General features: G+C 44.0%; 1 protein-coding gene across 5 annotated transcripts in view; it reads left to right on the top strand.

Annotated features, from left to right (window-relative positions):
* Positions 1-19657, top strand: part of SLC4A8 (solute carrier family 4 member 8) — a 74730-nt gene extending 55073 nt beyond the window's left edge. For 2 of the 5 annotated variants that reach the window (XM_025458848.3, XM_025458851.3), the window contains exons 20-26: positions 733-801; positions 2610-2783; positions 5196-5333; positions 10462-10553; positions 11727-11771; positions 12641-12736; positions 14405-19657. In XM_025458848.3, coding sequence (XP_025314633.1) covers positions 733-801; positions 2610-2783; positions 5196-5333; positions 10462-10553; positions 11727-11771; positions 12641-12736; positions 14405-14417 — 627 coding nt within the window. In that variant the 3' untranslated portion in view covers positions 14418-19657. Of the gene's footprint in view, positions 1-732; positions 802-2609; positions 2784-5195; positions 5334-10461; positions 10554-11243; positions 11537-11615; positions 11692-11726; positions 11772-12640; positions 12737-14404 lie in introns of those variants that run through there. The other 3 variants (XM_025458849.3, XM_035707260.2, XM_025458850.3) reach the window with 3 other exon arrangements.
* The last annotated feature ends 635 nt before the right edge of the window (positions 19658-20292 follow it).

Raw genomic sequence — 20292 nt, 5'->3', positions numbered from 1 at the left:
CATGAAACAGCATAAAATACAGTGGGCATTTTCTGGTTCTGAGAATTATGTTTGGGAATGTTCTTTAGCCTCAGGATAAAAGCAAGTCAAGTTTAGTCTTCAGCTCTGAGACTTCTCTTGCCTTAATTCCTAGGCCTCCTTTCCCTATCCCATAGATTGCCCTGAAGATTACCGGGATTGATGATGTGATGTGATGTGATAGGTGTGTATGTATAGTCAAGTGCAATATGATGTTGATATTTCTCCCCAAATCATTCCCTCTCTGATACCGCCCCATTCCTGCCCTCAAGTCTCTGGTTAGCAGAAAGGAAACTTTTTAGTCCATGTTAAAATACACCAAATCCCTGAGATGATAGATTATGTAATTAGTGTTAAAAGGTATTAGTTCTATAAAAGAGGGATGTGTGTGCGTGTGTGTGTGTGTGTCTGCCTGCCTCTCCCCACAGAGGAGGAGGAGCCAGACGGGTAAAATGTGAGGCTTATGATTTAACCAGGACTGGACTACACTTATGTGTAATTATTTTATTTTAGAACAAAATGATTTTTTATCATTGTCAGCTTCTGGTTTTGCTTCTGCTTCTAAATCGTGCAAAGGCAGCAGAAACTGAATGCAACATTTATGCAGTGGTTTTGGGACTTTGTTTCCTTTTTGGAGATTTAAAAGTTTATGTGGTCTTGAGTGTGCTGTGATATCAAATTTAATTTCTGGTCTTTCTGCTCTCTTGTCTTCAGTTTATTCCGATGCCAGTACTCTATGGAGTCTTCCTCTACATGGGAGTTTCTTCACTACAAGGAATTCAGGTATTGCGTGGTTCGGCCAGGGCAACAGCTTCGCAACGGGAGCTCATCTGTCCTGACCAGGGAGGGAAGCTCTCCCAGGGACGCACAAACCCTTTCTTGAGAACTCATTTCCTAGTCTTGCTGGTTAAGCTATTTTAGATGTTTTTTGGGGCATTGGGCAAGTCATTTGGGCAGTCAAGCTGGCATGAGGGGACAAACACCTACAGGATGGCCTGGCTTGATGTCATGGTACCAGTCATTCATTAATTTTTTTTTAAAGATTTTATTTATTTATTCATGAGAGACACACAGAGAGGCAGAGACATGGGCAGAGGGAGGAGCAGGTTCCCTGTGGGGAGCCTGATGCGGGACTGGATCCCAGGACTCGGGGATCATGACCTGAGCCAAAGGCAGATGCTCAACCCCTGAGCCCCCCCGTGTCCCCATTAATTATTTAACAGACAGTTATTAGGCTTCTACACATGGATCACACTAGTTTTAGTGCCAGGCTACAGGGTGAGAGAGGGAGCTTAACTGGGGCACACTGGTGACAAGATTGGCAGTAGTGGGGGCTGCTTCAGGTAAGCAGATATTACCTCCTGTCATGCTCTGCCTTTTCCCATCTGTCAACTCAATCATCTGAGTCCTTTGAACAGAGAAAATCAGGAGCTTGCCACAGATAACTTGGGTATCCCAGATGATACGATAACCTAGTTTCTTCTTCTATTGGTGGCTGCTTTCTCTTTGTTTTTATGGAATGTCCGGTGGTCACTCTTACCCATTGAGTTTTAATGTGATCTTGGGCAGGTTATTGAATCTCTCTGGGTCTCTGTTTGCTTTTTTATTTATTTTTAATTAATTAATTAATTAATTTTATTTTTGAAGATTTTATTTATTTATTTGAGAGAGAGAGCAAGCAAGCACAAGCCAGGAGAAGAGGCAGAGAGAGAGGGAGAGGGAGAAGCAGACTCCCTGCTGAGTGGTAAGCCTGATGCCACACTCCATCCCAGGACCCTGGGATCATGACCTGAGCTAAAGGCAGATGCTTAACCAACTGAGCCACCCAGGTGCCCCTATTCATTTTTTTTAATATAAAGATGATCGGTCATCTGTTCTATATCCAGGATGTTATGAAGTTTTATTTTATCTTTTTACTCTAAATAATCAGTGAAAAGCTCTAAACTCCTCAAAGAACAAGTAAGAGATCTGGTTTTGATAATAAGCAGAAAGATGGAACTGGCTTATTTGGTTTTCAACCCTTTCTGAGAAAGATCTCTCAGGAGCCAGTGTGGTATAGAAGAAAGAAATTTGAACCTAGGATTAGAAAAGATGGATTTAGGGACACCTCGCTTGTTCAGTAGATAGGGCATGTGAGTCTTTTTTAAAAAGATTTTATTTATTTATTCATGAGAGACACACACACAGAGAGGCAGAGACACAGGCAGAGGGAGAAGCAGGCTCCATGCAGGGAGCCTGACGTGGGACTCGATCAGCCCAGGGCCTGAAGGTAGCGCTAAACCGCTGAGCCACCCGGGCTGTCTGGCATGTGAGTTTTGATCTTGGGGTTGTGAGTTCAAGTGGCATGGGTTGGGTATAGTGATTATTTTTTAAAAATCTTAAAAAAATGATGGATTTTAAATTTTGACTCTGTCATTTACCAACTTCAGCCACATTCAGACTGTACTCTTTGAGACTCAGTTTCCATTTTTGTTCAGTGGAAACAGTGGGTAACCTTTCAGAGCAGGTAATGTAAGAGACATGAATGGGCCTAACAAGGCTTCTGACCCAGAGGAACCTTCTGAAAATAAATGCCAGTTCCCTTCTTTCAGTTCTTTGACCGTCTGAAGCTCTTTGGGATGCCTGCAAAGCATCAGCCAGATTTTATCTACCTTCGGCACGTGCCTCTGCGCAAAGTGCACCTCTTCACCCTCATCCAGCTCACCTGCCTTGTCCTGCTCTGGGTCATCAAAGCATCTCCAGCTGCCATTGTCTTCCCGATGATGGTGAGTTTCAAAAAAAAATATTTTTAAAAATAGTGATGAAATCTACACAACACAAAATTGATCGTCTTAACCATTTGTGGGGGTACAGTTCAGTGGCATTCGTACGTTTATGTTGTTGTGCAACTATTGCCACCATACATTTCCAGAACTTTTTCATCTTGCAAAACTGAAACTGTACCCATTAAACAAGGACTCCCCATTCCTAGTCCCCTAGGAATATACATACCACAGTTTGTTTATCTGTACATTCATTGATAGACATTTGGATTGCTCCAACTCTCTGGCTATTGTGAATAATGCTACTGTGAACATGAATTGTACACATAGCTGTTCCTGTTCCCGCTTTCAGTTCTTTGGAGTATATACCTAAAAGTGGATTGCTGGATCATATGGTAATTCCACTTTTAATTTTTTGAAGAATGGCTGCGCAATTTTATAAGTACATGGGGTTCCAGTTTGTCCACATCTTTGCCAACAGTTATTTTCTGCTTTGGGGGTTTTAGTTTTGTTGTTGTTTTTTGGTTAACAGCCATCCTAATGTAGGTGAAGTGCTAACTCATTTCTATTTGCATTTCCCTAGTGACTAGTGAGGTCGAGCACTTTTTCATGTGCTTATTGACTATCTGCATATCTTCTTTGGAGAGTGTCTATTCAAATCCTTTGCCCATTTTTTAATCAGATTGTTGGTGTTTTTTATTGTTGAGTTTTAGGAGTTCTCGATCTATTCTGGATATTAATCCCTTCTTGATGGCGAGTTTCATGGTTGGCTCTTGCAGGAGCAGCATTGTTTTGGGACCTTGAAGTGTGGATACATGTGTAGCAGCTTGCCATGTTTACCTTCAAGTCTGGGCCAGTCTTCCTTCCTCCCTAACTTCCTTTCTCTTACCTCTCTCTCATGAATCTGACATGGAGAGGATTCTTCATGTTTGTAAAATTTGCCTACTTCAAAGCAACATAGTTGCAGTTTAGAATTTATTGCAATGTGCCTGGAGTGGTGGAAACATACTGTTTTAAGCCACTGGAAGAGAGGAAGAAGTTGGCCCAGCACCGAGAAGTGATTGGGACATCCTTACCTCCTCTACCTCCTCTCGGACCAAAGCAGAGGCTTCAGAAAAGGGAGTAGGGAAGCTGACCTGAGTGTGGTGCAGCAGGTGACAAGCTGCTTCCTGCCACCAGGGTGAGGATGAAATTCTTGCCACCTGACGTCCTTGCTGTCTCCTCTTCTCCTCTTGTTATTACCTTCCCCTCTCTGGCTCACCCTGTGTCACGAGGATGCTGAGCATTCCATGGACTGTTTGAAAATGACCCAAAGGATGGGCCTCTAGAGAGAAAAGGCAGTGAGACTAATGTTTGGTACTTGTTCAGGGACTTTTGAACTCTATCTTACTGGGAGAATACTCAAGGGTGAGGAAACGGGGGTCAGGGACCCTTCTCCCCTAATCTCCTACACCTATGCCTCCTGATGGGTCCCTGGATTTTGTTGGAGTGCATGTAGGTTTCTGCATTTGGGTGTTATATTCAGGGGTTGACCGTTTGGTTAAAGAAACAGCAAATTCCTGATGACCCCTTGGAAGGGATACTATCAATTTTGGATTTATTGAGAAAGTAGTTATGTAAATGAGGGAGAAATGTGGTTGAACATAAAAAGCCTGATTTGCCTCATTCCTTGTCCAGCCACCAGATGTAGCTGGTGAACACCAGTCAATCCAAGCCGGTCATTCCGGGTTATTATTAATTCCCCTTTGGCAGAAATGGCCTTTTATGGGAAAAAAAGTGGAGCAGCAGTTGAGGCACCCTGTCCGATGTACAACTGAGGAAATTAGATGTCGGATTTTAGGCAAGTACTTTCTCTCCCTGGGCCTCAGTTTCCTCATTTACAAAAAAGAGTGTCAGGCCGGTCCAAAGGGCAGAGATGCAAAACACTAATGATTCATGATGCAGGCATAAAGCAAGGATTCTGTATAGGCAGGAGGATTAGAGGGAATTCAGATGGTCCTTCGAAGTCCCTCCTGCCGCGGTGAGGCATGCTTGGGCTGCGCGTGGCTGGCCTCATCGTAGCTGTGCTCTGGCAAAGGCTCTCTATCCCAAGGCTCACCACAGGGAAAGGCAACTCTTTGGGGCATCTGAGGATGAGGGGTTTCTCTTTTCAATGAGGGCATTTAAATTGCTTGCTCTCTAAGTTGTAGGGTTGTTAGGATGATAGTTAAATAAAACATCTTAGAGAAAACACTCACCTTAGTATCTGGTACAAAGAAGCTACTTCGTAATAGGTCCCTAATAGGCAACTGTTACGATTACTATGGATTTGCTCTTCCTTGAAATGCCCTTGGGTGCTGTGAAAGTAAGACTTTACTTTTTTAATTCCAGGAAGGAAATGAGCTCCTTTAATTCCCTCTTTTTATTTTTCTTCAGGTTTTGGCGTTGGTTTTCGTCAGGAAAGTCATGGATCTCTGTTTCTCTAAACGAGAGCTAAGCTGGTTAGATGATCTCATGCCTGAAAGTAAAAAGAAGAAGTTGGATGATGCCAAAAAGAAGGCCAAGGAGGAAGAGGTCATAGTTCTTGCACCAACTGTACACTCCGGGGCAGCCTCAAGTTACAGAACATAGGAAGGGCCACATGAAAAGTCAGCATGTCTGGAATCCCAAGGGTTATATTTAGGAGCTGGGAAGAGAACTCCAAAGATGTTCTTAGCTGAGAATGGATTAAGGATTCTTGTCCCTGTCTGTCCTTTATTTTTGAACCCAATAATCAGTTGTTTTTTACTGTGTTTGTCTACAGTCTACTCACCAGGTTCATACTTAGAATATGAACATAGTGTCTGCTCTTATTATCAGATCTAATGGTTCGTGTTCCCCCAAAAGGCCTAATTTGACAACTATACAAAACCTATTATTTGTTATGTACCTAATTGCAGATGGTGTCGTGGTTGGCACCAGGCAAAGATAACTCGCATAGGACTTTCTGTGCTCCCTCTTTTCCCTCAGCACTTGGCATCTGCTATCCACACAATGGACCCTCAATCAATGGCTTGTACGTGCCAAGAATGGATGTGTAGCAAACTGAAAATACCAGACCAAGAAATGAATGAGCCAGAAAGTGTTTCCAAATACAGTTAATGCCTGAAATAGTGTCCATTGAAATACTTTTTAAATGACATTTTTTCCTAATATCTTGAATTTTTAAAATCTTGTATTATTTTTTCCCAGCTTTATTGAGATATAATTGACATATAACACCATGTACAACATAATAATTCGCTATATGTATAGACTGAAATGATCACCACAGTAGAGTTTGTTAACACGTTCATCACCTCACATAGTCATACATTTTTTTGTGGCGAGAATTTTTAAAATTACTCTCTCCGCAACTTTCAAATACACGATACAGCGTTGTTAACTATAATCACCATGCTGTACATTATATCCGCAGAACATATTCATCTTATAACTGAAAGTTTGTACCCTTTGACCACCTTCACCCATTTCTCCCATCCCCAGCAACAACCAATCTGTTTTCTGTTTCTTTGACTTCAATTTTTTTTGGATTCCACAAATAAGTGAGATCATATAATATTTGTCTTTCTCTGTCTGCCTTATTTCACTTAGAATAATGGCTTCAAGTTTCATTCATGTTGTTGCAAATGGCAAGATTTCCTTCTTTTTTATGGCTGAATGATATTCAGTTGTGTGTATATATGTAGATATGTTACCTTTTCATCCACTGATGGACACTTAGGTTGTTCCTATGTCTTGGCTATTACAAACAATGCTGCAATGAACACGGAGACCTCTTTTCGAGATAGTAATTTCATTTCCTTTGGATATATATATTCAGAAATGGAATTGCTGGATCATAGGGTAGCTCTAATTTTAACTTTTTGAGGAACCTCCATGCTGTTTTCCAGAGTGGTTGTACCAGTTTGCATTCCCACCAACAGTGTAAGAGGGTTCCTGTTTCTCTGCATCTTTGCCAGAACTTACCTCTTATCTTTTTGGTAATAGCCACTCTGACAGGTGTGGAGTATGATCTCATTGTGGTTTTGATTTAAATTTCACTAATTAATTATTAGTGATATTAAGTACATTTTCATGTACCTTCCAGCCATTTGTATGTCTTCTTTGGAAAAATGGCTATTTAGGTCCTTTGCCTATTTTTAAATCGGATTATTATTATTTTTGCAATTGAATTGTATGTATTCCTTACATATTTTGGATATTAACTCCTTACCAGAGATGCGATTTGCAGATGTTTCCTCCCATTTCATAGTTTGCCTTTTCATGGTCAGTTGGTCATTTATTTTGCTGCAGAGAAGGTTTTTAGTTTGATTTAGTCCCGCTTGTTTATTTTTGCTTTTGTTCCTTGCACTTTTGGTGTCATATCCACGAAATCATTGCCAAGAACAATGTCAAAGAATTTTCCCCTATATTTTCTTCTAGGAGCTTTAGTGTTTCAGGTTTTACATTTAAGTCTTTAATAACATTTCGAGGTGATTTTTGTGAATGGTGTAAGATGGAGATCCAGTTTCGTTCTTCTGCTTGTGAATATCCAGTTTTCCCAGTAATACTTATTGAAGAGACTATCCTTTCTCCTCCAAATATTCTTGGCTCCCTTGTCAAATATTAGTTGACCATATACGCTTGGGTTTATTTCTGGGATCCTAAGTCTGTTACATATGTCCATTTTCTATTATTAAGTGAGTTAAAAAAAAAAAAACCCAAAACATTTTATTTATTTATTTATTTGAGAGAGGGAGGAAGGGAGAGAGCCCAGAGGGAGAGAGAGAGGGAAAAGCAGACTCCCTGCTGAGCAGAGAGCATGATGCAGTACTCAATCCTAGGACCCTGAGCTCATGATCTGAGCTGAAGGAGCTGCTGAACTGACTGAGCCACCAAGGCACTCCTATTAAATGACTTTTAACAATTATAAGCACAAAAGCAGTGGAGGAAAACTTTAAAGAGAAGAGTGATAGAAATCACTACATAAAATATGAAGCTTTCAAGCATCCCAAAACTCTATAAATAAAATTTTTATTTTATTTTATTTTATTTTTATTTTTTTAAAAGATTTTATTTATTTATTTATTCATGAGAGACACACGCAGAGAGAGAGAGAGAGAGGCAGAGGGAGAAGCAGGCTCCATGCAGGGAGCCTGACGTGGGACTCGATCCCCGGTCTCCAGATTCATGCTCTGGGCTGAAGGCGGTGCTAAACCACTGAGCCACCCGGGCTGCCCTAAATAAAATTTTTAAATTACATATATACACAGAGGCACGTACGCACGGACACAGAGGGATACCTCATTTTATTGTGCTTCACTTCATTGCACTTCATAAATAATGTTTTTTTTACAAATTGAAAGTTTGTGGCAACCCTGTGTTAAGTCAGTCTATCAGCAGCACCATTTTCCCAGCAGCATTGCTTACTTTGTGTCCCTGTGTCATCCTTTGGCAATTCTTGCAGTATTTTGATCTTTTTCATTATTATTAAACTTCTTATGGTGATTTGTGATTAGCATTTATGATTCATTGAAAGCTCAGATAGGGACCCCTGGGTGGCTCAGTGGTTGAGGGTCTGCCTTTGGCTCAGGTCATGATCCCGAAGTCCTGGGATCGAGTTCCGCATCGGGGTCCCTGCAGGGACCCTGTTTCTCCCTCGGCCTGTGTGTCTGCCTCTCTCTCTGTGTCTCTCATGAATAAATAGAATAGCATTTTCTAGCAATAAAGTATTTTTAATTAAAGCATGTAAATTGTTTTTAGACCTAATATTTCTTTTAGATACTTAATAGACTATAGTATAGTGTAAACATAACTTTTATATGCACTGGGAAATCAAAACATTTGACTCACTTTATTGTGGTAGTCTGGAACCAAACCCATAATATCTCTGGGGTATGCCCGTACATACATACACACATACGTACATTTATTTGCTGATTTATATAAAATTTTAGGTAGTGATATGTTTGAAGAAGAAAATAAGGAGGGAGGGAATTACTTTGTTTAGGGTGGTCAGGAATGACTAAGGAGATATCTGAAATCTGAATAAAGTGAGGGCAAGTCGTGAAAGTATCCGGGAGTAGGAATTTTCCAGTTCAGGGGCACGCAAAGGCAAAGGTTTTGAGGCAGGAATGAGCTCGGTGTGGTTAAAGGACATGAGAAAGCCAGAGCCCGGACGTAGCTGGACACCAGAAACCTGTGGCAGCAGCTCAGGCAAGAGGTGCAGGTGGCCGAGGCTAAGGGAAGAGGAGGAGAAGCGGCTGCCCTGGGGACTTCTTGTGAAGAGAGAGGTGGCCGGTTCTGCTAATGTACAGTGAGCAGGGGTGAAAGAGTCGAATCAAGGCGTCCTAGACTTTGGGAGTGAACAATTGGATAAGTGGCTGTGCTACTTATTAAGCAGTTTGGGGAGGAAAATCAAAGCATCTCTTTTGGATGTTAATTTTGGGGTGGGCAGGAAACACTATACTCCTTATTTTCCAAAATTTACTTTATAAAGTTATTTTGAAAACTAAACGAAAGAAAAAAAATAATGAAGACCCCGCCCACAAATGTTATATCGGCATCCAGTATTGTTTATTACTTTATGTTCTCTCTAAGTCCTTAACATAGTTTTCATATAACTTAATAATTGTTTATTTGAGGGGAACGAAGGTTTTTTTTTTCCCTTTCAACTTGATCTCATAAGACACTTTCATGTTTCTATACATCTATATAATAAACAGTCATATTTATTGTTTTAATGACTGTATAATATTCTGTAGTAGAGCATAATATCCTATAGTATTTTCTCATAATTAAGCTTTCTTCCTTTGTTAAAATTTATAGTTGTTTTAGGATTTATTACTAATCATACTACCTTAAACATATTTGTACAAAATTTTTCTCTGTAACTGTTTTCTTTAGATTAGTGGGAATATTTTTTTTTTAACTTTTTGTTATGGGACATTCAAGCATATCCACCCAAAAGTAGAAAGAACAGTCATTATTCATATTTCCCCAATTGCTGTCTAATTTTTTTTAACAATCTCTTTATTCGAATCAGGGTCCAAATAAGGTCTATATATTACAATGGTTGATATGTTTCTTAAATCTCCTTAGTATCTTTTGTATTTTTTTTTTCTTTCTGTTGAAGAAACTGGATCTGTGACCTTTAGGATTTTCCACCATTTAGATTTCACTGTGTCCCTTGGTGACATTTAACAATATGTTCTCTGTTCTCTATATTTCCAGTAAATTGGTAGTTGGCTCTAGAGGCTTATTCAGAATCATTTTCTTTTACCTTTTAAAAAATACTATTCCAGGGCAGCCCCGGTGGCTCAGTAGTTTAGCGCCGCCTTCAGCCCAGGGCATGATCCTGGAGACCCGGGGCCGAGTCCCATGTCGGGCTCCCTGCATGGAGCCTGCTTCTCCTTCTGCCTGTGTCTCTGCCTCTCTCTCTCTCTCTCTCATGAATAAATAAATAAAATATTAAAAAAAAATAAAAAGTACTATTCCATAGGTACAAATAATCTGGTTCTCTCTTTTTTGGTGACAAGCCAAATTATGAAAGAACATAAGTACACCTTTCTATAATAAATGTGAGAGAAATTAGGTAGAAATTGTGGTGAGAGAAATATGGGTGATGTGGACTCACGGTTTTACTTGGTCTAAGACAGAATAATGTCTTCTTCTCTTGCAGGAGGCTGAGAAAATGTTAGAAATGGGGGGAGACAAGTTCCCCTTGGAGAGCAGGAAGTTACTAAGTAGTCCTGGAAAGAGCAACAGTTTCAGGTAAAACTCCATAAACACCAGGAAATTTATTGTTTTGGTTATTCTGTAAACATGTGGGTTTGTGGTGGACGTGGTGGCAAACATACCTGATGGCATAAAGAGCTGACGTTCAGCCTCCCAGCCCCAACCTGGGAAAACACCTTTCCTTTCTTGGTTTACTGAGCACCTGCTCTGTGCCAGATGCCACACCAGGTGTTGGGAATCACAAGAACAGAGGTAAGGGAGCCCATGTGCTAAGCACCTTCTCTGTGCTGGGAATGTGCTAGAAGCTTTATTAGATATTCTCATTTAATCTTTACAACAACTCTCTGATAAAAGTCATGTTATCCATGTTTGTACAATCAGGAAACAGGCTTGGAGGGGTTTAGGGAATTTGCCCAAGGTCACAACACTGCTAAATAGAAAGTTTAAGATTCAAACCCTGGCCTTTTATTCTTCAGGTCAGTACTCCCTTTCCTTTCCCTGCCATTTTCCAGAGATGGATAGGATGTGGCCTTTGTTTCCAGAGAGTCCTCAACCTGGGGGGTGTGAAATTCCCATGCTTGGGTGAGCCTTTGGTAAGGAGCAGAGGCAGCCCCTCCAGTGTGACTCAGGGCATCTGTGGTCCTAGGAGCCAAGGGGGCTACTGAACTGGGGTCTCCCAAATTCCTTACTTCTGCCAGTAATCAGAGCCCCCCCATTCTTGAGCAGTTATTGCTCACCACAGGTCACAAGGCGCTGAATTGGTCCATTTGTGGCTTCGTTCCTGGCATTTTGTTTCCACTGTGGAAGAGGTACACATAAACTGGAAGAAGCCCAGAGGCCGAGAGGGGGCAGAAAAGGAAGAAAGGGGATTTGGATCATGTAGCTCCTAGATAATTTATTGCCGAATCATTGAACTGATTGTGGTTCATACTGACGGGGAATGAGGAAAATCTTGTCTTTGGTATTTAGAAATTTTTGATTTATTTGTCTTTGATAAATAAAAATAGATACTTAAGCAATGTGATGTTTTGCCTATATGTACACATTGTGAGATGATTACTACAATCAAACTAATAACATTTTCATTACCTCCTATAGTTACTATTCTTTGTGTGTGTGTGTGTGTGTGTGTGTGTGTATGTGTGGTGAGAACACTTGAGATCTACTTTCTTAGCAGACTTCATGTGTACAGTACATTACTGTTAACAGTGACCGTGCTGCATATAGGTCCTCAGAACTTACTCCTAACTGCAGGTTTGTACCCTTTGATCAACAGCTCCCCTTTTCCCCTGCTTCCAGCCTCTGGGAACCACCATTCTACTGTCTGTTCCTATGAGTTTGACTTTTTGGGTATGACTGACCCCCAGGAAATGGAATCTCTGGACCTTAATAAACTTTCTACAACTTGTGAAGGAAGTAGCCATAGACTTTGAATTCTCTGGTAGCAAAAGAGGAGCAGTGCTCCCTCTCTGCTGGGTTACTGCCTCCCCTCCTGGCCTTTTAAAATGAGACTGTCTGGCTTGTAGAAAATTTCCCAGTACTCTGGGTGCTAGGAGACCAAGGACTCTGGATGCAAGGCCTTGATTCTCCATCTACTGACATTTGACCTTGGACGATCACTTAGCTCTGGGAGCTTTGGTTTCTGTACTTTCAAAAGAAGGATGTGAATAATCTCTGATTTGATAGTTAAGATAATATATTGTGAGAGTCCTTTGTAAACCAGGAATGGAAAACATTCGGCCATGTAAGTGAGAAAACTTAGCACCATGAAGAATGCTTAGCACCACGCTTGGCACACGGCGAGCTTGGCACACAGCAAGCACTCAGTAGGTGGTAGCTCCAGAGGCTGTCATCAGCCCCCCAGAGGGGCCCTTTGAAAGAGGGCAGGATTGTGGGGGCAGAGCTGCCTGCCTCTCAGAGCCCCAGCTGAGCCCTTAGCACCACCTCGTGGGCCACCTTGCCTCCCTACGTTCCAGTCATCCAGCTCCTGGTGCTGCCGAGAGCTGTTAGCTGAGCTCCCTCAGGCTTACTCTTTCCCATGCGGTGACGTGCTGATCATTCTAGACTGATATGTGTATTATATCTGTATGTCCTACATTTACTGTCCTAAGCATTGATTTCAGATGCGACCCCTCCGAGATTAATATATCTGATGAAATGCCTAAAACTACGGTATGGAAAGCTCTCAGTATGAATTCTGGAAATACAAAGGAGAAGAGGTAAAAAAAAAAAAAAACAAAAAAAAAAAAAACAAAAAACAACTATAATTGCTAATTTTTGTTTATTTCTGGCTTTTAAAGATAGCAGTCACATTGAAAGTAAAATATCTCTTAGTTGCAAGATTGAATTGTCTAAAAAATACCACTTCCAGGGCTGCCGCTAACCTCACGAGAATTGCTAGAAGCCTAAGAAAAGGACACATGTTTTCTGACTATTTGAACAGATGTGCTATTTGGAGCTGCCCCTTTACACAGCCCCAGAGTCAGGCTGGGATTATTTGGGGATGTAAATTTGCTTTATCTATTTGATCATCTTAATCCGGTTTCTAAAAGTTCCCATTTCCGAGGCACCAGGGTGGCTCAGTCGGTTAAAGCATTCGACTCTTGGTTTCAGCTCAGGTCATGATCTCAGGGTCATGAGGTCAAGTTCCACACTGGACGGAGAGCCTGCTCGGGGTTCTCTCTCTCTCTCTCTTTCTCTCTCTTCCTCTCCGTCTGCCCCTCCCCCAGCTCATGCACTTGCTCGCTTTCTCTAAAAAATATATGTCAATAAATAAACAACAACAAAAAAAAACATTGAAAGTTCTTATTTCAAAATTTCCCTGGTTACTGTAACTGCACAAACTAGAAAGTAGCTAAAATGTGCAGGGGCTGAGTGTCAATAGTGTTGATAGAGACTAGTTAACTCATTCCATAATGACAATTACTGCCAACTAAAGATTCTAAATATAGTAACAGTTTACATATTTGGGAAACGAAATTCTGTATATCATTTGCCAATAGCATAGATCCATTTTCATCAGGTTACTGAAGAAAATGGAAGACTCGAGGCGTCTTTGCCTTCACTGAGGTAGGCTTTGCACCCAAATTACTTGATTGATTTACTCCAAGCTATTTTAATTTAAGAAGTCAGATAACTAAAGGCAAAGTCTTAGGTCTATATTAAAGGCAACTTTTTTTTTTTTTTTAAGAATTGTGTATTTTTTTAAAAAAAATATTTCATTTATTTATTTGACAGGGAGAAGGAGCGTGTGCATGAGCAGGAGGGAGGGACGGAGGGAGCGGGAGACGCAGACTCCCCACTGAACAGGGAGCCCAGTGCAGGGCTCGATCCCAGGACCCCGGGATCACGACCTGAGCCAAAGGTAGATGCTCAACCACTGAGCCACCCAGACGCCCCTGAAGACAACTTTTCTAGTTAAGAAAAAAAGGCAGTAAGTAGGCTAGGAATTAGGGGACCTGGTCTAGCCATTCATCCTTGTATAAGTGGGCAGGCCATTGTTTCGGGGACTCAGTTTATTCAGCAGTAAAGTGGGGATAATAATACCGTCTCCCTCCTGAGAGTGATCTGAGGAGGGGCTGAAGTACTTTGAAAAGTCACAGCCACCAGTGGGTGGTAGTGGTAGGCTGTTTCTTCATCGAATGGGTTAAAATAAATCTGTGCTGAATGTGAGTGAAATATAGAATCTTGTTTCCTTCAGAGGAAAATCCAGGCAGCTGTCGAAATGTATAACGCACATGGTTATTTTTAGCCAAGAACTAGTCTACTTGTAAATGAACTTAAAATACAGCCAAATCCAAATTGTGGTGACATCTTCAAAGTATTGTGTTAAAAGCAGGAGTGAATCATGTGTTCCCTTTTTGTCTAATTGTAACACTTTTATTCAGTCTCTTCAACTAAAAGTCTTTGCTGGGAAGGAAGATTTGGGCCGTGAGGTGCCTCAGGGAAGTTCCGGTTACAGAGAAGATGGCGAGTCTCTCCGAGAAGAAGCAAGACCAAGCCTGGCCCTGTCCGCGGTCCCGTCCAAGCCATGCCGAAGCACTGCGTTCCCCGTGCTGTGCGTTGGAGGGCACGCGCCATCCCCACGGCAGCAGCCAGCCGCCAGGTGTGAGCGTGGAAGCGGAAGACCACCTCCTGTTGGTACTTCTCTTCTTCCTTTCTCTTTCTCTTCAGAACTGCCACCAGTGAAGACCCAGCTTCCCACCTTCCAGACATTCTCTCTGAACCTCTCTGCTGGCCCGCAGAGCCATATGGATCCATTCCATGAGTTCCCTCTCCTCAAGGATGGGGTCGGGGCGTGGGAGGAGAGCAGAGAGCAGAGGGAGGGCTCTCCAGTCCCGCAGAATCTGCTGGCCCCGAGGCAGACCTGGGCCTTGGTTTGATGCCTCCTCTGGGGGATGCTGGTCAGACCCAGAGGTCGTCAGGAGGGCCTGCCACTGGGAGGGTCGGCGGCCTGGGCGCGGCCAGAAGGTGCCTCCGCCCCGGGCGCGTCTGTGTCGCTCCCTAGCAGCAGCCATAACTCGGCAAGAACCTTGGATGATGAAAGGGCCACGAGGGACACTGGAGTTGTTTAGCTCAGACAGGAAAAAGCTCGGGGGAAAATCAGTAATGCTAAGTGAGGACCGGCAGCTTCTCTCGGTTTCACTGAGGATGAGCTTCAGCTGCTGCAGAAGGAGTTGGTTTAGACGCCAGGAAGGGCTTCCCAGCCTGAGCGTTTGTCAGAGTGCCTGCTTTCTAGACTCCTGGGGAAGGTTTGATAAGAGTGGCTTGTGAGTAGGAAGGGAGATGAGCTGTTTTTATTGGCCATGTTGTGGAAACACCCATGTTTTGCTGCTGTCTCTTGAGGATACGTTCTGATTCGACTCCTGGAGAGACCAAGTGCGTATGATTACGTGATTATGTCTCCTTAGCTGCCTTAGTAGCGAACCATTATCAACTCAATGGACCAAAACCACCTTCAGCCATGTGGTTTCTTCACCATCACGTGTTTCTTTTGGTTGACAGACATTTTGGCTCTCAGATGTAAAAAGCCACACTGGGAAATGAACCTTAAGTGGTAAAATTAATTTTGGTATTTAGTTGAGAACCAGATTTCTAGTTTTTTTCTCCTCTTCGCTGTTGAGTACGAAGCGTTCGGGCCCCAGTGTGTATAGGCCTTCTCTGCTTCTGTGCACAGTAAGTGTGCCGGGACCCACGGAATTCAAGCACATCAGTTCTCCATCCATAAAATCTTGGTGCGGTGGGACGTTCCTACGGGTTGCTCTCCTTTCGTAGGTGAAGAGTTGGTGATGAAACTGTTGAATTTTGCATTCCTCTCACTCTTCAAATATGTCAGTGTATTCTAGTCTTAGCCTGAGGACCTTTGAAATGGAAGGAATCCTGCATTTCTTTGACATTTCCCCATCTCCTAGAACCACGCCTCGTCTAACGCACAGATGATTTTCAGAACACTTAACCCAACTGGTACAGGACGGACGCCAACCACTCAGAACGGATGCCGGCTGTAAACAGGCAGTACGCGGGGCTGTACCGGTGCCTGCTGGCCGAACGCCATGCTGCTTTCAAACGCTGAAACGATAACCCTTTGAATCATGGGTATTGTTCCTGGATTGTCTGATTTCTGCTCACAAGGCTGTTTTAGGGACAGCCTCGGCTTCCCTTTATATGGTGCAGACAGGACCAGGCATGCATCTTTGAACTCTATGGGCATTAAAATCTTTGCGAGCCAAAGCTTCACATTTTATCATGTTAGCAGAAGTGTGATGATTGTACCCGTTTACCTACCTAATGTAGAAAAATCGGAAGACAACCTGTCGGTGGGAAAAGCTTTCCTGCTGGCCTTCCCAGTCTGTCTCTGGCCGCTTCCTTGAGCTTGCCTCCTCCTCTGTCTTCCTTGTTCTCCGAGGACTCGCCCACATTCCTCCCCCCTCCTGCCCCTCCCATCTCTTCCTGCTACCTCTGTGTGGGAAGGTTGGTGACCGCTTCTCCTGTCCCCTCAGCCTCAACACAGCCGGAAGGAGTGTGGCAGGACAAAGCCTACCATACAACAAGTTAGGTGACACTATCACTCAGAAAAATCTCTCTCCTAAATACCCATGTCCCATGATGCCTTGTATAGCTAGGCCTCTTGAGAGCCGGAGACCTGTTAACTGCGTGCAGTGCGGTCACAGGACCTTGGGTCTACTTCCAGGTCCTTCCTGAGCCCGACGCTCCTAGGTTCCTACACCTTAGGAATACTAGTTACTTTGGAAGCCTGTGCCAATCCTTGTAGGCCATTACATCTTTCTCAAACAATAGCCAGCCTCATCTCTGCTGCGTCTCAGTGGTAGAAACCATTCCCCGCTCTAATAGTCTCTCTTTCCCCAACTCCCACCAAACGCTCGGCCCCAATCCTACCCGAGTGCTTCCTCGCTCACGTCTGTGGCTGGTAGTCCTGGTGGCAGAGTCAAGCTGGGCAGTGTTCAGGGTAGTAAACTGGAAGTGGAGGTGAATATGTGTGTGTGTGTGTGTGTGTGTGTGTGTGTGTGCATGTACGTTCATCAACAAATGCAAGTGCGTCCACAAGATGTCCTTGCTGCTATTAGGTAGCAGCTGCGTACCTAAGCTGGGGGGACATTAAAAAAATATGATCTTTCTCCTATCTAGGGCCTCTCAGAGTTCTCTGAGAGAATAGCCTGATGACAAATACAGGCAGATTAGTCTTTAGGAAAAGGTGTTTAAACTCAACATCAAGGAGGAACTGACTTAGAGGTAGAAAGCAAGGCAGGTAGTTAGGTAATTTCTGTGCCAGGTTTGCTTGGCCCAGAGAAGCAGTCTGCCCTTCAGTGCAAGGCGAGTTCAGGAATAGTTGGAGAGTTGGCCAATGCCCTGATGTGTCGAGGTGGGAAGGGAGGGAGGCCGGGGGTTTAAGAAAGTGGTGGTAGGTGAAATCTTGGTTCTAGTGGTAAGAACGGGTGTTGCTGGGTGGTTGGGTTACTTCCTAGCTCGTGACATTGAGGGAAAGGGTTGGTCTAGAGAGAAGGGGAAGACGCAACCACGTGCGGTGAACTTGCCAGATCTCTTTGGTTGCAGAGAACACAGGCTCCCTCCTTGTGTCCACATATGATTTCCAGCTTCTGACGAGGGAGGGGATTATCGGGAGATAACAGCACCTGTCCCCACCTCAGTCATAAGGGGAGAGAGGGGCCGTGAACCGTGTATTCCAGAAGATGGTGTGAATAGTGGCTCTTTCTCTTTGTCTGGGCTGTGACTGGCTTTTAAACTAACCGTAAATATTTGATAAAAATCTGACAAACGCTAAGCCTCAGGCTGGGTTGACATCTCAGGCTATGACAACTGTGACCTTGAAGAGGTCTCTGATTTTAGGAATCTGTGCTCTCTGCTCATCCAGAAAAGACAGTTCCCAGTTTTACTGGGACTCTCCAGACTTCCCTCTTAGTAGAGGAATCAGCAGTTCTCCCTGCATCTTCTCTATCGACTTCACTGTCCATGTTCTGAGTCTACGTTTTCCCGAAGCATAGGAGGTGCCACCCCAGGGCCCCCGGCTTTCCTTCTCATTGGCGTCGGAAGTCCCATCCGCTATATTCTCTCTGCTACTATCTCAACTTCTCTAAATTTTTCCTTGCAAGAGTGTTGGCGCCTCCTCCTAGGACTTTGAAGCAGTCTTTCTAGTTCGTCGCTGCATTTTCCTCGGACTTCTCAGGTTTCTAAGCCGCATCCTGGCAGGACATTCAGGAACCTTGCACTGAATGTTCTCAGGCTTCCTGACTTTCTTTTGGTTGCAGCTGTCAGGCCTCCGTCACGTAGAAATTCTTCCCGTGGGGACTGACTGGCCACACGAGACATCTTCCAGGTTCTGGCTCTTTTCCTGACTCAGCCTCCTCAGGCAGCACTTCTTCCCCTCTCTGCCCAGTCTCTCAAGTTCTTGGAGGCCTGAGGCTCCCACTCAGAGGTCCCCACAATCCCCCCAGGTGGGGGTGGTGAGAGAGGTGAGGAGGTTGGACAGGTCTGGGGCTTCTCTGAAAGGGGACTTACTGGTTATTTTCCTTACTTGGTGTAAGAGACCAAAGACTCAAGCCCTCGAGCTCATCCACATTTCACTGTAAACAGAAAGAGACGCCCCACAAGCAAATCAAAGGGTTTTTCTTCCAAATCTATTCTTTTTGATTCATGGCGCCCGTGTTCTCTTACGTGAATGACAGAGAACGGGCAGTTGGCTCAGTTACCATTTCTCCACCAGAACCAAAAGAGCGTGAAGGCGCTGTCTCGCTGCGTGAAGCACGAAAGGAGGAAAGAGCATTACGTGGATCTCTTCAGTAGGAAAATTCAGGAAGTGGAATGATTCATCCACAGGCATCATTCCTTTAGGAGGTTCTGTGCTCAAAGGGAATGGAACGGTTTCTGATCCTTCCGAAAAGAAAACGAGTAGCATTTTTCTCAAACCTACCCCACTTTCAGCATTGGAGAAAACAGAACTTCTTCTTCTAGCTGCTGGCATTAATATTTCCTGAGAGAGAGAGAGAAAACCCACCCACGGCGCTTTTCCAAGCCCCGCAGACGGCAGCAGAGCTTGGGCTTCTCTTAGCGGGTTTGCGATCGCCTCCGACAGGCAGGTTTTCACACAGGCAATAATGCTGCAAAAGAGGCCACAGTCCCGTCCCCCGCTCCTCTCCCCCGTCTCCACTCCCCCGAGATGATCAGCCTCCCTCGTGTGCACCTGTGTCTGTCCGTGCGGCGGGGTAGACGCGGCCGCCCTGAGCTAAGGGCGTCAGGTGGAGAGCAGAGCGCCCTTCCCGCGGGAGGGGACAGCTTGAGGTGCTGGTACATTTCTCTTGTTTTCTATGTTCTTCTTTCTAGTAGGTCTCATGTAGAGATAGAGATATTTTTGTTTTAGAGATTCCAAAATATATATTTTTAGTGTAAGAAATGTACCCTCTCCACACTCCATGGTGTAAATAGAACCGAGAACAAATGTGTTGTTGTGATAATCCCATAGCAATCTGTGGTAGGAATAGGACCCTCTCCCTTGCCACCAAGTCTCTCGGTGTGCGTCTGTGAACTAGGGGAGGCGATTGTGACACCTCGCCTGCCCAGACCTTCCTGTGCTCAATGGGTGACAAATAAAGTCTGTGTAAACTGTTCACACCTGTGGTGGTTTTTGAGCCTGAACCAGGGGGCCGAGCCAACGCGGGCCAGTTTCAGAGCGTGAAAGAAGAGTGAAGACGAGTCGTGGAGATGGTTGAGAGAAAGGGTGGGGAGTCTGCTGGGCGCGCCGTCAGAGGGGCATGTGTACCCCCTGCTGCAGACCCTGGCATGGCCCTTGGCAAAGAAAGGGACTGCCTAGACTTATGTTTGGGTGGGGGGACAGGGAAGCGGGAAAAGACAGCCCAGTTTGGAGATAAAACCAGGCCCATGAGAGCAATTGCTAACATTTAAGGACTCTCCACTAGCTAGAAATTCAGATTTTAGGAGCACCTCGCTGGCTCAGTTGGAAGAGCATGTGACTGTTTTTTTGTTTTTTTTTTAAGATTTTATTTATTTATTGAAACACAGAAGAGAGAGAGAGAAGCAGAGACACAGGCAGAGGGAGAAGCAGGCTCCATGCAGGGAGCCCGATGTGGGACTCGATCCTGAGTCTCCAGGATCACACCCCGGGCTGCAGGCGGCGCTAAACCGCTGCCATCGGGGCTGCCCAGCATGTGACTGTTGATCCCAGGGTTGTGAGTTCGAGCCCCACGTTGGGTATGAAGATCACTTAAAAATACATGAACTTAAA

The sequence above is a fragment of the Canis lupus genome, chromosome 27, assembly GCF_003254725.2.
Source record: "Canis lupus dingo isolate Sandy chromosome 27, ASM325472v2, whole genome shotgun sequence".
In the NCBI taxonomy this organism is placed as follows: domain Eukaryota; kingdom Metazoa; phylum Chordata; class Mammalia; order Carnivora; family Canidae; genus Canis; species Canis lupus.
Note: the sequence above shows the minus strand (reverse complement) of the source record. Positions and strands in the feature narration are given on the sequence as shown.